Genomic DNA, 14,199 nt, shown 5'->3' on the forward strand with positions numbered 1-14,199 from the left:
CAAGATCCTCTGTCCATGGAATTCTCCAGGCAAGAATACTGGTGGGGGTGGCCATTACCTTCTCCAGGGGATCTTCCCAACCCAGGGATCAAACCCAGGTCTCCTGTACTGCAACCAGATTCTTTACTATCTGAGCCACCAGGGGAGCCCATTTCTGAAAAGAGTTTTCAAGTAAATCCTTCAGTGATTAGACATAATGTGTTTGCCTTCATAGATTCCTAATGAAGCAATTTCCAGAGATATGGAGATATAATACGCTATATGGATATTTACAAACTACAAGTAAAGTCTCAAATTCAAACTTGTACCATTGGTTCAGTGTATTAACCAGTGTTGTACTGCTTTATCTTCTCAATACATGTTTGATAGTGTGGTTTAAAATTTTAAGTCAAAGACTTCCTAAAAATGGAAAGAAAAAAAAAACAAAACCTCCCTTATCTATTTATTATGCAGATGTCTGTTGAATCGGGCTTCCCTAGGGGCTCAGTCAGGGGTAGAGTCTGCCTGCCAAGCAGGAAACCCAAGTTTGATTCCTAGGTCGGAAGATCTCCTGGAGAAGGAAATGGCAATCCACTGCACTATTCTTGCCTGGGAAACGTCACCGACAGAAAAGCTATGGGGTCACAAAAGAGTCAGACAGGACTTAGCAACTGAACTACAAAAATCAGCAACAAATCTTTGAGTACTTGATTCTTCAAAATTCTGTGTGGTTTTGTAGCTTCTAGTCTCTTCAGGAATACTGCCACATTCCATTGGGGATATTCAAGATAATTTACATAGAGGATCTCAAGTTTTATATCAGAGTCAATCTAAACTATCAAAATGTCATTTATACAGCATTTCAGAACTTGCAAAGTTATTTTCATAAATATCTCACTTAAAGTTCCCAACAACCTTGTGATCAATTTTGGATATAGCAATTGGTAGCAGTTTAAAAGAAGTTGGTTTATTAGGACTCATCAAGAAAGAAAAGCAGAATTAAATGCATAGATAAAATTCATTATATTTTGGGTACAGAGGGATTCTCACGGCATGAGGTTCTTTCAGCCTTCATTTATTTCTCAAAAAAAAAAAAAAGTCTTTGGTGTTTGGGGAGCAGCAGCAAGAAGCCCCTAGAAATCAAGTGATTGAGGAAATGTAAAGAAAAGAGCAGACATAATAAGGGAATACCAGACCAAAAATAAGTTATTTATGTGATGACTTGGCTTAGAACCGCTTTATATTTAAACAACAATAAAACATGAGCTTAATTCTAAACAAGGTGAATATCTAAAGGCGATATTCCAGAGCTCTAGTTTTGAGCCACAGTCTTACCTTTAATAAGACACAGAAATCACCATACTATTCTGTGTGAAAGTGAAGTGAAAGTTAAAGTCATTCAGTCATGTCTGACGCATTGTGACGCCATGGACTATACATGGAATTCTCCAGGCCAGAATACTGGAGTGGGGTAGCCTTTTTCCCTTCTCCAAGGAGTCTTCCCAACCCAGGGATCAAACCCAGGTCTCCCACATTGCAGGCGGATTCTTTACCAGCTAAGCCACAAGGAAGCCCAAGAATACTGGAGTTGGTAGCCTATCTCTTCTCCAGTGGATCTTCCGACCCAGGAATTGAACCAGGGTCTCCTGTGTTGCAGGCAAATATTTTACCAACTGAGCTATCAGGGAAACCCCATTAATTTTAATTTTTTTCATTTACTTTGATACTCAAAGTAAAAGAAAAAACTTAATAATAATAGTAGTTGCTGCTATTGAGTCACTAAGTTGTATCTCTTTAGAACTCCATGGACTGTAGCATGCCAGGCTCCTCCATCCTCCATTATCTCCCAGAGTTTGCTCAAATTCATTTCCAATGAGCTGGTAATGCTATCTAACCATCTCATCCTCCATTGGCCCCTACTCCTTTTGCCTTCCATCTTTCCCAGCATCAGGGACTTTTAGACTCCCAGGCTAAAACACTAACAGGAGCAGAATTCATCCTTAGATGGGATAGCTATGGATAACGAGATTATGTGGAGTAGGATAATCCTTCCAAGGCTACAATGAATACTAAAATAAGTCCTCAAAATATAAGGTCTCTGGTAGATAACTCCAAATAGCACTAAGTTTTTTTTTTTTTTTTTAATTTTTAATGGGAGGGTAATTGCTTTACAATGCTGTATTGGTTTTTGCCATACAACAATGTGAATCAGTCATAATTATATCTCCCCTTCCTCTTGAGCCTCCCTCCTACCTCCCATCCCACCTCTCCTGGTCATTAACAAGCATCAGGCTGGGCTCCCTGTGTTATATAGCAGCTTCCCACTAGCTATTTATTTCACATATGATAGAGTACGTATGTCAATGCTATTTTCTCAGTTCATCCCACACCGTTTCCCCTGCTATGTCGACAAGTGTGTACTCTATGTCTGTGTCATCATTCTTTCCCTGTACATAGGTTCATCACTACTATTTTTCTAGATTCCATCTCTCTCTCTCTCTCTCTCGATATACACATACATATATATGTCTATTATGTAGGGATTGAGTTACTACTGGGCTTCCCTTGTGGCTCAGCTGGTAAAGAATCTGCCTGCAATGTGGGAGAACTGGATTTGATCCCTGGGTTGGGAAGATCCCCTGGAGAAGGGAAAAGCTACTCACTCCAGTATTCTGGCCTGGAGAATACCATGGACTACAGTCCACTGGGTTGCAAAGAGACAGACATGACTGAGCAACTTTCACTGAGCTGCTACTAAATATAAACTATGAATAACAAACTTTCTTATTACTGCCAAAAGTTTCTTCATATCCCTTTATAACCTATCCTTCCAATCACTCCCTTCTCCTTCCCTATTCCTGCCCTACCTCCAGGCAACAAGGAACCTACTTTCTGTCACAATGTAGTGGTTTACTATCATAACATTATACATAAGAAGAATTATACAGTAAGGACTTTTTGGTCTGGGATCCTTCACTCAGGGTAATGCTTGTAATATTCTTCCATAATTTTACATTTTATCAATAACTTGTCTTTTTTATGGCTGAATAGTATTACATTGTATGGATAGGATAGAATTTGTTTAATTCACTTACTAATGAACATTTAGGGACTGCCCTGGTGGCTCAGAGGGTAAAGCGTCTGCCTGCAGTGCAGAAGACCTGGGTTTGATCCCTGGGTTCGGAAGATCCCATGGAGAAGGGAATGGCAACCCACTCCAGTATTTCTGCCTGGAGAATCCCAAGAATGGAGGAGCCTGGAGGGCTACAGTCCATGGGGTTGCAGAGTCAGACACGACTGAGTGACATCACTTTTACTTTCAATGAACATTTGGGTGATGTTTAGTTTTGGGCTATACAAATAAGCTGTTAAATACACCAATATAAAAGTCTCTGCATGCATATACATTTTTGTTTCTCTGAAGAAATACTTAGGGAGGAATGACTGGGTTTGTTGTACAGTAAGTTTTTTTCCCCCTTCCAGGAACTTTCAAGTTGTTTCCAAAACTGTTATGTAATTCCCATCATTAGTACACAAAGAGCTCTAGTTGGTTCACAATACTTCATCTTTTAAATTTTAGCCAATCTAATAGGTGTATAGTATTATGCCTTCTTGTTTAATTTTCCCCAATGAATAATGATAAGCATCTTTTCATGTTTGTATTGACCAATCATACACCTTGTGTGATGCTAATCTTTTCCCCATTATTTGTGAGTGAAAGTGAAGTCGCTCAGTCGTGTCCGACTCTTTGCGACCTGTGGACTGTAGCCCACCAAGCTCCTCCATCCATAGGATTCTCCAGGCAAGAATACTGGAGTGGGTTGCCATTTCCTTCTCCAGGGGATCTTCTCGACCCAGGGATCAAACCCAGGTCTCCCACATTGCAGGCAGATGCTTTAACCTTGGCTCCACCAGGGAGGCCCTTAAATACAAGAATAGTCTCTCAGAAAACCTCCTATAGAGACACAGAACTTCAGATCTAAGTACTAACATCAAAGATTTCAAGGGAGAAAAGGAAGCCAGGTTGAAAGAAGGGGGAGGAGGAGGGAGGGGGAGCAAAAGGGGTGGTCTTACAGATGTATCCTGCCACCTACAGATACCCAGGCGTTATGGGACTTTTCCCTGGGCCTCCAGAGAAGGGAAGACTGGAACTCAGCCCTACCAGAAATCAGACCAGACCAGAACCAGAATTCGAGTTCTCTGCCAAAAGGAGGTGATCAGTCTCCAATCCTCAGCTCAGGATGAGGGCCCTTTGACCAGATTCCTGCATCCAGGACCGGGGGGACTAGAAACACAGGGAAGGATAGGAAGGTTAAGGACAGGAAAGAGAGAGAGAAGGGGAGAGGTCAATAAAGTCTCTTGTTCCTTACCAGTCGGGGCACTCTGGCCAGTTGTCCGCGTCAGGAGGAGACCAGGGACAAAAGGGTCCCAGTTGCAGCCACTGGGTCTGGTCCATTGGCAGGCAAGCTGGCTCCTGAGTACCCCGAGTGGTCAGGATGTCAGTCTCAGCGAAGAAGAGTCACCGCCAGAGTCGCCATTTGTTGCAGGAAGAGGGACCCCTTCCAGGGCCCGAAACTGGGCTCTTGTCTAACACTTCAAAATGAATTGTATGAGGAGACACATGTGCTGACAAAGCAAGAGATTTTATTGGGAAAGGGCACCGCGTGGAGAGCAGTACGGTAAGGGAACCCAGGAGAACTGCTCCATTATGTGTACTTATATTATTTTATTTATTGCTCTATCTTCATGTTATCAATTAGAAAGGATTAATTTCTGGTAAGAGTTTGATAAAGATATTGCTATACTTCTTCCAAGTGTCTGGATTTCTGCTATCTTAATGATACTTTCAAGGAGAAAACGTTTTTAAACCACTGTTCAGTTCACTCGCTCAGTTGTGTCCAACTCTTTGGGACCCCATGAATCGCAACACACCAGGCCTCTCTGTCCGTAACCAACTCTCGGAGTTCACTCAGACTCACGCCCGTCAAGTCAGTGATGCCATCCAGCCATCTCATCCTCGGTCGTCCCCTTTGCCTCCCGCCCCCAATCCCTCCCAGCATCAGAGTCTTTTCCAATGAGTCAACTCTTCACATGAGGTGGCCAAAGTACTGGAGCTTCAGCTTTAGCATCATTCCTTCCAAAGAAATCCCAGGGTTGATCTCCTTCAGAATGGACTGGTTGGATCTCCTTGCAGTCCAAGGGACTCTCAAGAGTCTTCTCCAACACCACAGTTCAAAAGCATCAATTCTTCGGTGCTCAGCCTTCTTCACAGTCCAACTCTCACATCCATACACGACCACTGGAAAAACCATGGCCTTGACTAGACGCACCTTAGTCGGCAAAGTAATGTCTCTGCTTTTGAATATACTATCTAGGTTGGTCATAACTTTCCTTCCAAGGAGGAAGCGTCTTTTAATTTCATGGCTGCAATCACCATCTGCAGTGATTTTGGAGCCCCCCAAAATAAAGTCTGACACTGTTTCCACTCTTTCCCCATCTATTTCCCATGAAGTGATAGGACCAGATGCCATGATCTTCGTTTTCTGAATGTTGAGCTTTAAGCCAACTTTTTCGCTCTCCTCTTTCACTTTCATCAAGAGGCTTTTTAGTTCCTCTTCACTTTCTGCCATAAGGGTGGTATCATATGCATATCTGAGGTTATTGATATTTCTCCCGGCAATCTTGATTCCAGCTTGTGCTTCTTCCAGCCCAGCATTTCTCATGATGTACTCTGCATGTAAGTTAAATAAACAGGGTGACAATATACAGCCTTGACGTACTCCTTTTCCTATTTGGAACCAATCTGTTGTTCCATGTCCAGTTTTAACCGTTGCTTCCTGACCTGCATATAGGTTTCTCAAGAGACAGGTCAGGTACTCTGGTATTCCCATCTCTCTCAGCATTTTCCACAGTTTATTGTGGGCCACACAGTCAAAGGCTTTGGCATAGTCAATAAAGCAGAAATAGATGTTTTTCTGGAACTCTCTTGCTTTTTCCATGATACAGTGGATGTTGGCAATTTGATCTCCAGTTCCTCTGCCTTTTCTAAAACCAGCTTGAACATCTGGAAGTTCACGGTTCACGTATTGCTGAAGCCTGGCTTGGAGAATTTTGAGCATTACTTTACTAGCATCTGAGATGAGTGCAATTGTGCAGTAGTTTGAGCATTTTTTGGCATTGCCTTTCTTTGGAATTGGAATGAAAACTGACCTTTTTCAGTCCTGTGGCCACTGCTGAGTTTTCTAAATTTGCTGGCATATTGAGTGCAGCACTTTTACAGCATCATCTTTCAGGATCTGAAATAGCTCAAGTGGAATTCCATCACCTCCACTAGCTTTGTTCATAGTGATGCTTTCTAAGGCCCACTTGACTTCACATTCCAGATGTCTGCCTCTAGGTGAGTGATCACACCATCGTGTTTATCTGGGTCGTGAAGATCCTTTTTGTACAGTACTTCTGTGTATTCTTGCCACCTCTTCTTAATATCTTCCGCTTCTGTTAGGTCCATAACATTTCTGTCCTTTGTCAAGCCTATCTTTGCATGAAATGTTCCCTTGGTATCTCTAATTTTCTTGAAGAGATCTCTAGTCTTTCCTATTCTGTTGTTTTCCTCTATTTCTTTGCACTGATCACTGAGGAAGGCTTTCTTATTTCTTCTTGCTATTCTTTGAAACTCTGCATTCAGATGCTTATATCTTTCCTTTTCTCCTTTGCTTTTTGCTTCTCTTCTTTTCACTGCTATCTGTAAGGCCTCCCCAGACAGCCATTTTGCTTTTTTGCATTTCTTTTCCATGGGGATGGTCTTGATCCCTGTCTCCTGTACAATGTCACGAACCTCATTCCATAGTTCATCAGGCACTCTTTCTATCAGATCTAGACCCTTAAATCTATTTCTCACTTCCACTGTATAATCATAAGGGATTTGATTTAGGTCATACCTGAATGGTCGAGTCGTTTTCTCTACTTTCTTCAATTTAAATCCTAATTTGGCAAAAAGGAGTTCATGATCTGAGCCACAGCTCCTGGTCTTGTTTTTGTTGACTGTATAGAGCTTCTCCATCTTTGGCTGCAAAGAATATAATCAATCTGATTTTGGTGTTGATCATCTGGTGATGTCCTAGTGTAGAGTCTTCTCTTGTGTTGTTGGAAGAGAGTGTTTGCTATGACCAGTGCATTTTCTTGGCAAAACTCTATTAGTCTTTGCCCTGCTTCATTCCATATTCCAAGGCCAAATTTGCCTGTTACTCCAAGTATTTCTTGACTTCCTACTTTTGCACTGCAGTCCCCTATAATGAACAGGACATCTTTTTTGGGTGTTAGTTCTAAAAGGTCTTGTAGGTCTTCATAGCACTCTTCAACTTCAGCTTTTTCACTGTTACAGGTTGAGGCACAGGCTTGGATTACTGTGATATTGAATGTTTTGCCTTGGAGACGAACAGAGATCATTCTGTCGTTTTTTAGATTGCATCCAAGTACTGCATTTCGGACTCTCTTGTTGACCGTGATGGCTACTCCATTTCTTCTAAGGGATTCCTGCCTGCAGTAGTAAATATAATGGTCATCTGAATTAAATTCACCCATTCGAGTCCACTTTAGTTTGCTGATTCCTAGAATGTCGACGTTCACTCTTGCCATCTCTTGTTTGACCACTTCCAATTTTCCTTGATTCATGGGTCTGACATTCCAGGTTCCTAAACGTGATTATACCCAATATTTAGGTCAATTTCAGGATAGCTGCCATCCTAACAATGTTGTCTTCTAATCTATGAACAGGTATCTGTCTCCAGTTAGATGTTCAACTTCTCTCAGCAATGTTTTGTGGTTTTTAAGGTAGAGATCTTGGACATGTTTTGTTAAATTCATTTGTGTGTATTTATTGGCATCAATGTAAAGAGAACTGATTCATTATTCCATTTTCCAATTTTTGGCTGCTAGTACAGAAAAATACAATTGGTTTTTATACATTAATTTTGTCTTCTACAACCATAATAAGTTTATTAGTTCTAATAATAGCTTCTTAATTACTTGGGGAATTTCTTTTTTTTTTTTTTTAAACTTGGGGAATTTCTATAACATATTTGATCATATGAAAAAAGGGAGAGTTTTACTTCTTTCATCTTTAGTCTTATTATTTCTTTTGCTTGGGTATTTCTTTTTAACTACAATGGCTAAGATAGTCAGTATGACATAGAGGTGATGAAAGAAGGCATCCTGTGTTTTTCTTGATCTTAGTGGAAAACAATATTTTGCAATTAAGTGTTGCATGTGGTTTCACCGGCTCGATGGACTTGAGTTTGAGTGAACTCAGGGAGTTGGTGATGGACAGGGAGGCCTAGCGTGCTGCAATTCATGGGGTCACAAAGAGTCGGACACAACTGAGCAAGTGAACTGAACTGTGGTTTCTCATATATTTCCTTTATGAGCTATTGTTAAATGTCCAGATATTTATAGTTTTCTTAATTATTGATGTCTAATATAATTCAACTATGGTTAATATACTGATTTTAATTCTCTTCATACAGTGAGACCATGCATATATGAAAATATTATGCATTCCATGGTTGTTCAATATAGTGTTCTATAAATGTCAATTAGATGAAAGTGGGTTCACAAGTATTTTTCATATCTTCTATATCTCCAGTTATTTATTTTTCATCTAATTCTTTAACAATCACTGAGAGAGATGGGATAATAATTTTCTAATATGACTGAATAGAATTGCCTATTTTTTCCTTTAATTCTGTCTATTTTTCTTTCATTTCCTTTATCTCTGAGAACACTCCTTTATGTTTAGCTTATTTGATATTAAAATGAACAAATCCATCTTTCTTATCCTGTTTGTATGTTTTCCTGTGCATGTATTTATATTCTTAGTATTTCAAGTGTTTCTCTGTTATGCAATGTATAGTAGAGTGCTGCTTTATTACTACTCTATTAGGAGCAGCTAGACCAGGATCAGCAGATTTTCTGTAAATGGTCAAATAGTAAACATTCTGTATTTCTTAAGCTGTAGAGTTCTTACTTGCTGTTACTTCATTCTGTGGCTGTAGTGGTACCACCTGCCAATGCAGGAGATGTGAGAGACATGGGTTCGATCCCTGGATCCAGAAGACCCCCTGGAGGAGGGCATGGCAACCCACTTTAGTACTGCTGGTGTGGAGAATCCCATGCACAGAGGAGCCTGGTAGGCTATGATCTAAAGGGTCGCAAAGAGTCAGACACCACTGAAGGAACTTAGTATGCATGCACAGTATGATGGCATTCTTGGACAATACATAAAAATGTGGGTGTAGTCTACTTTGCCTGCAGGCCTTAATCTGCTGAATCCTGGTCTAACACTCCACCAGTTAAGATCATAACCTTTAACATAATACTTGTTAAACTGGATTCAGCCCTGTAATTTTATTTTTCTGTTTTCTATTTCCACCCCGTGTTATGTAACTCTGTTATCATGTCTTTTCTTTAGATTATTTTAATATTATTTAGTATTTCATTTTAATTTATTTATTGGTGTTTGGCTGTATCTCTGCATTTTTACTTTTTTTTTAGGCTCAGCTGGTAAAGAATCCACCTGCAATGTGGGAGACCCGGGTTTGATCCCTGAGTTGGGAAGAGCCCCTGCAGAAGGGAAAGGCTACCCACTCCAGTATTCTGGCCTGGAGAATTCCGTGGACTGTGTATAGTCCATGGGGTCACAGAGTTGGACACGACTGAGCAACTTTCACTTCACTAAGAAACTAAAATATATACATAAAAACTTTCACAATCTAAAGTTACACTGTAACACTTCATGAGATATTTAGAAATTTAAAAACCACTATAAGTTCCCTTAATGATGAAATTTTCTTGTATATTATATCTACATACATTGAAAGCTCTAGCAGTCAGTGTTATATGTTTGCTTTCAACAGTCATACATATTTTTTTAAAGCAGCTTTTTAAAGAGATTTATCAAGCTATTTATTATTTCTGGTGGTTTTCTTTATTTCTGAAGATTCAAGGTTTCATCTAGTATCATTCCCTTTTAACATATAGAACTTCCTTCAGTATTTCTTGTAAAGCAGAGCTGCTGGTAACAAATTTTCTTAGTTTTTCTTCATCTACAGTGTCTTTATTTCACTTTTGTTTCTGTGGACACACACACTGGCTTGAGAGTGTTTTTCTGTAAGCATTTTAAATATATTGTTCCAATGTCTTCTGTTGTCTATCATTTTTAATGAGAAATCTGCAGTCATTCAAATCACTGTTAAAGTATATATATATGTATATTCTTGTAGCTGCTTTCAAGATTTTTTTAAAAGTTTATCTTTCTCGGTTCAGTATTTTAATCACAATGTCTCCAAACAGGGTTTCCTTTGAGTTTATCCTCAAAGATAAACTTGAGACTAAGTGAACTGCCTGAATTTGTAAAAGCCTACCTCTTTCTGAAATTTTGGACAATTATTTGTTAATATTTTTCTGGTTCCAGCTTTTTCTCCTTACCTTCTGGAATTCCAATTACATATATATTTGAACATTTTGTCCCACATTCACTAAGCTTTGATCTTCTTTAAAGTATCTTTTTATTTTTCTGTTTTTCAAATTCAATACTTTCTATGCTCTATGTTCAAGTTCAGTGACTCTTCTGTCACATGCAGACCACCTGTAACCTTAGACGGTATTTTTTTTTTCATTTATTGTATTTTCAATTCTCAAATCTGATTTGTTTTTATACTTTACTTCTCCATTATGAATTCTTAACTTTTTCATTCAGTGTTTCTTTCCTTTACATGTCATGAAGAACATTTCAATAGCTGTTTTTAAGTCCTTTTTGCAACACAATTATTTTAAAAATAAAATGGAAACAATTTATATTGTTAGTTTTTGCTTTTTTTCCCCTGGAGTATACAAAAATAATTAATAGGATAGATAGGCCAACGTGGGCTTCTGTTACTATGACAGAACTAAGCTAAATCTATTTTTCCCCATTTAACACCTTCTGTGATAAAGGATCCAACAAAAGTGAACCTGTCTCTCGACAATCTGCTTGCTAGAGCTGGCATATGAAAGTATCATAAAGTGAGTGGCTTAAAACAACAGAAATTTATAGTTTCATGGTTTTGGAGATATAGAGAATCCCTATACAATGTATCAGCAGGGCCATGATCTGGGACTCAGAAGATTCCTTCATGCCTCTTGTTCTCCTGATTGTAGCTAGCAATTCTGCTGTTCTTTGGCTTGCAGCTGGATCAGTCCAATCTCTGTCTCCATTCACAAGGCACTCTCCCTCTGTTTCTTCACATCAACTTCCTCTGTTTATCTAATTCTAATTTTCCCCTTTTTATAAGGATATCAATCACAGTGGATGAGGGCTCACCCTAAGGACTTCATTTTAACTTGATTGCTGCTGCTAAGTCGTTTCAGTCATGTCCGACTCTGTGCGACCCCATAGATGGAAGCCCACGAGGCTCCCCAGTCCCTGGGATTCTCCAGGCAAGAACACTGGAGTAGGATGCCATTTCCTTCTCCATTTCCTTCTGCCTTAACTTGATTATCTCTATCCAATTAACAGATAAAGTCACACAATGAGATACTAGATGTTAGGAATTCAACATATATTTTATGGGGGACAAAACTCAACCAAGAAGTTTTCCTTCTGCTAGGAAATGAGTTTCAAGAACCATCAGAAGCAGCATTCAAAGAATAATTTGAGAGGGTAAGTCATTTCATACTTATTCTTTTTTATTCCACTATGGGTCATAATAGAAAGGCAAATGGTTATTAAACTGGTGTATTTACTAATGTTCAAAGAAATTTATTCAGTTCAGTCGCTCAGTCGTGTCCGACTCTTTGCTACCCCATGAATTGCAGCAAGCCAGGCCTCCCTGATTATAAAAGAAATTACTCTTGTAATATTGGATAAGCTATTAGTTTAATATATCTGCTTTATCATAATTCTAACTATATGCATTTTTTATAAGGCCATCACCAAGATATTAGCAGGTCTGATTTTGTCAAAATGCACAAATATATATAAAAATTAAGCCAAAATGTTTAATATACAGTATGTGGAGTGAGGCAAAGAGAAGAGGAGAAAGAAGGAGAATGGTATCAGCAATAAGGCTCTATAAAATACAGAATAATATCCGAACCGACTTTAAAAGACACTTTAATTTTTTTGATGACCCAGAGGGATGGGATGGGGAGGAAGGTGGGAGGGGGGTTCAGGATGGGGAACACCTGTACACCCATGGCAGATTCATGTCAATGTATGGCAAAACCAATATAACATTGTAAAGTTTTTTTTTTTAATTAATTAATTAATTTAAAAGAAAGACACTTTTAAAACTGGCTTGTAACTACTAATGCTGGGATAAACAAAGATTTAAATCCAATAAAAAATTTTAAAGTATTGTTTTAAAAATATAATTTCAAATATTATTCAACATTGACAATCTGAGTAGAAATTATACTAGCATTTGCTTAGGTCAAATAAACAAGTATTAAATTGTATGCAATTAATAATTTGTACAAACCCAGGAGACCTGAGCTCATACTAAATTATAAAACCGTCAAATATATGTGTTTGCCCTATTCCAACTGGAACGTTAAATGATTAACAAAATGCCTTTTTTAAACAGTCAACAGTGATTTAAAATAAAAATACTACATGTTGAGCAAATGAAGCTCTGAGTGAGAATCTGATTAGAAATTACACATGATCACTTCAACAGACTCTTCCAATCTGACAGTAAAGTAGTTCTTCACTGTTCAAAAACCTTACATCTGCAACTGATTTCATTCCATCAGCCAAAAAATGCATTTATGCTGCCACCATTACATTTTCAGAAGAGTTTAAATTGCAAAACTTGAGAGAACTTCAAAGCAATACTTAATCTAACCATTCTGATCTTGATGGCCTTGTTAAAAATAATTTAGGACACTTAACAGAAAAGAAACCCTTCAACAAAATGGGTAACAATTGTTCTTAAATCACGTTATTTTAAATTTCCTTTCATAAATCAAATGTACCTACCTGGGGGTTTGAGCATTTTATCTCAAGTGACTCTAGGTCAACATGCAGACAGACAACAAATGAATGCCTCATATCAGGTCCTGTAGCAAGCAATTTTGGTGATGTAACAGCTAGTGTAGAGGTACAACCCATGGGTTCCACTAGGCAAAGTGTCACTTGTTTTCCAAAAAGGGTGTATATGCTGAAATGATGCAAGCTGATTGTCCAAGGAAAAGCATCACCTGATAATAGGGACAAAAGGGGTGAGGGAGGCAGACATACAAAAATATAGTTAACTATCATCTGATATTAAGGTGTCTACTATCAATATTATCTACTATCAAATATTATGTACTATCAATATTTAAAATAGAAAACACTTAATATGGCATCATAAAAAACATACATTGTATCATAGACCAACATGTTAAATAGTTCAAATGCTATCGAAGGGTTACTTCTTAATATTTGTATTTATTATACATACTACTATGTCAATAATTAAGTTACATTATAAAAGAAAAAAATAGAAATTAAGGAATGCAATAAAAATATAAACACAAGTTCTAACTTTGCATTCCCTTACTGGTTTACTAGTGGGTTGCACAGTGTAACTCCTGGGATGTATGTACCTTGGAGACCATAAAAAATGTGTTAAATTAAGAAAATGGACTAAACGTGGCCCATGATCTGACTGTAGAATAATAAAAAATAAATAAATAAACAATTTACTATGGTCTGTTGGAATGTTTGCATCAGAATCATGCAGATGCTGATATAAAATATAGATTCCTGGTTTCTACTTCAGACCTACTTAATCAGAGATCTCTGCAGGTTAAAACTCAGGATGCATATCCACATCTTCAGTTGAATACCCTTACATACATATAAAAGGATATATACATACATATAGATATATATACACACACACATATACATTTGATTTAAAAAAATAAGTACTCATACATGTCAAAGTTAAGAGCAAAATTTTGTTGTTTTAAACTTTTTTCTTTTAAAAATTTATCAGAGAAAAGAACTGTCAGTATAAATTAATGAGACAAGACCATCTTTTTTACAATTGTGGCTACCAGTAAAGTGCTTCATGAAATAGAATTTAAAAGTGTACTTGTATTAGAATATTTATATCATTGGTCCCATCACTTCATGGGAAATAGATGGGGAAACAGTGGGAAGAGTGTCAGATTTTATTTTCTTGGGCTCCAAAA

The 14,199-nt window shown here is 38.1% G+C and overlaps 1 protein-coding gene across 3 annotated transcripts in view; it reads right to left on the reverse strand.

Annotated features, from left to right (window-relative positions):
* The window catches only part of VPS13B (vacuolar protein sorting 13 homolog B), a 772,631-nt gene that overhangs the window by 377,485 nt on the left and 380,947 nt on the right, over positions 1-14,199 (reverse strand). For all 3 annotated transcript variants that reach the window (XR_005724545.1, XM_040260994.1, XM_040260993.1), the window contains exon 24: positions 12,995-13,215. Coding sequence is in view for 2 of the 3 variants with exons in the window: in XM_040260994.1 (XP_040116928.1) it covers positions 12,995-13,215 (221 nt within the window). In the remaining variant the exon portion in view is untranslated. The remainder of the gene's footprint in view (positions 1-12,994; positions 13,216-14,199) is intronic.

The sequence above is a fragment of the Oryx dammah genome, unplaced genomic scaffold, assembly GCF_014754425.2.
Source record: "Oryx dammah isolate SB20612 unplaced genomic scaffold, SCBI_Odam_1.1 HiC_scaffold_19, whole genome shotgun sequence".
Taxonomy (NCBI): Eukaryota; Metazoa; Chordata; class Mammalia; order Artiodactyla; family Bovidae; genus Oryx; species Oryx dammah.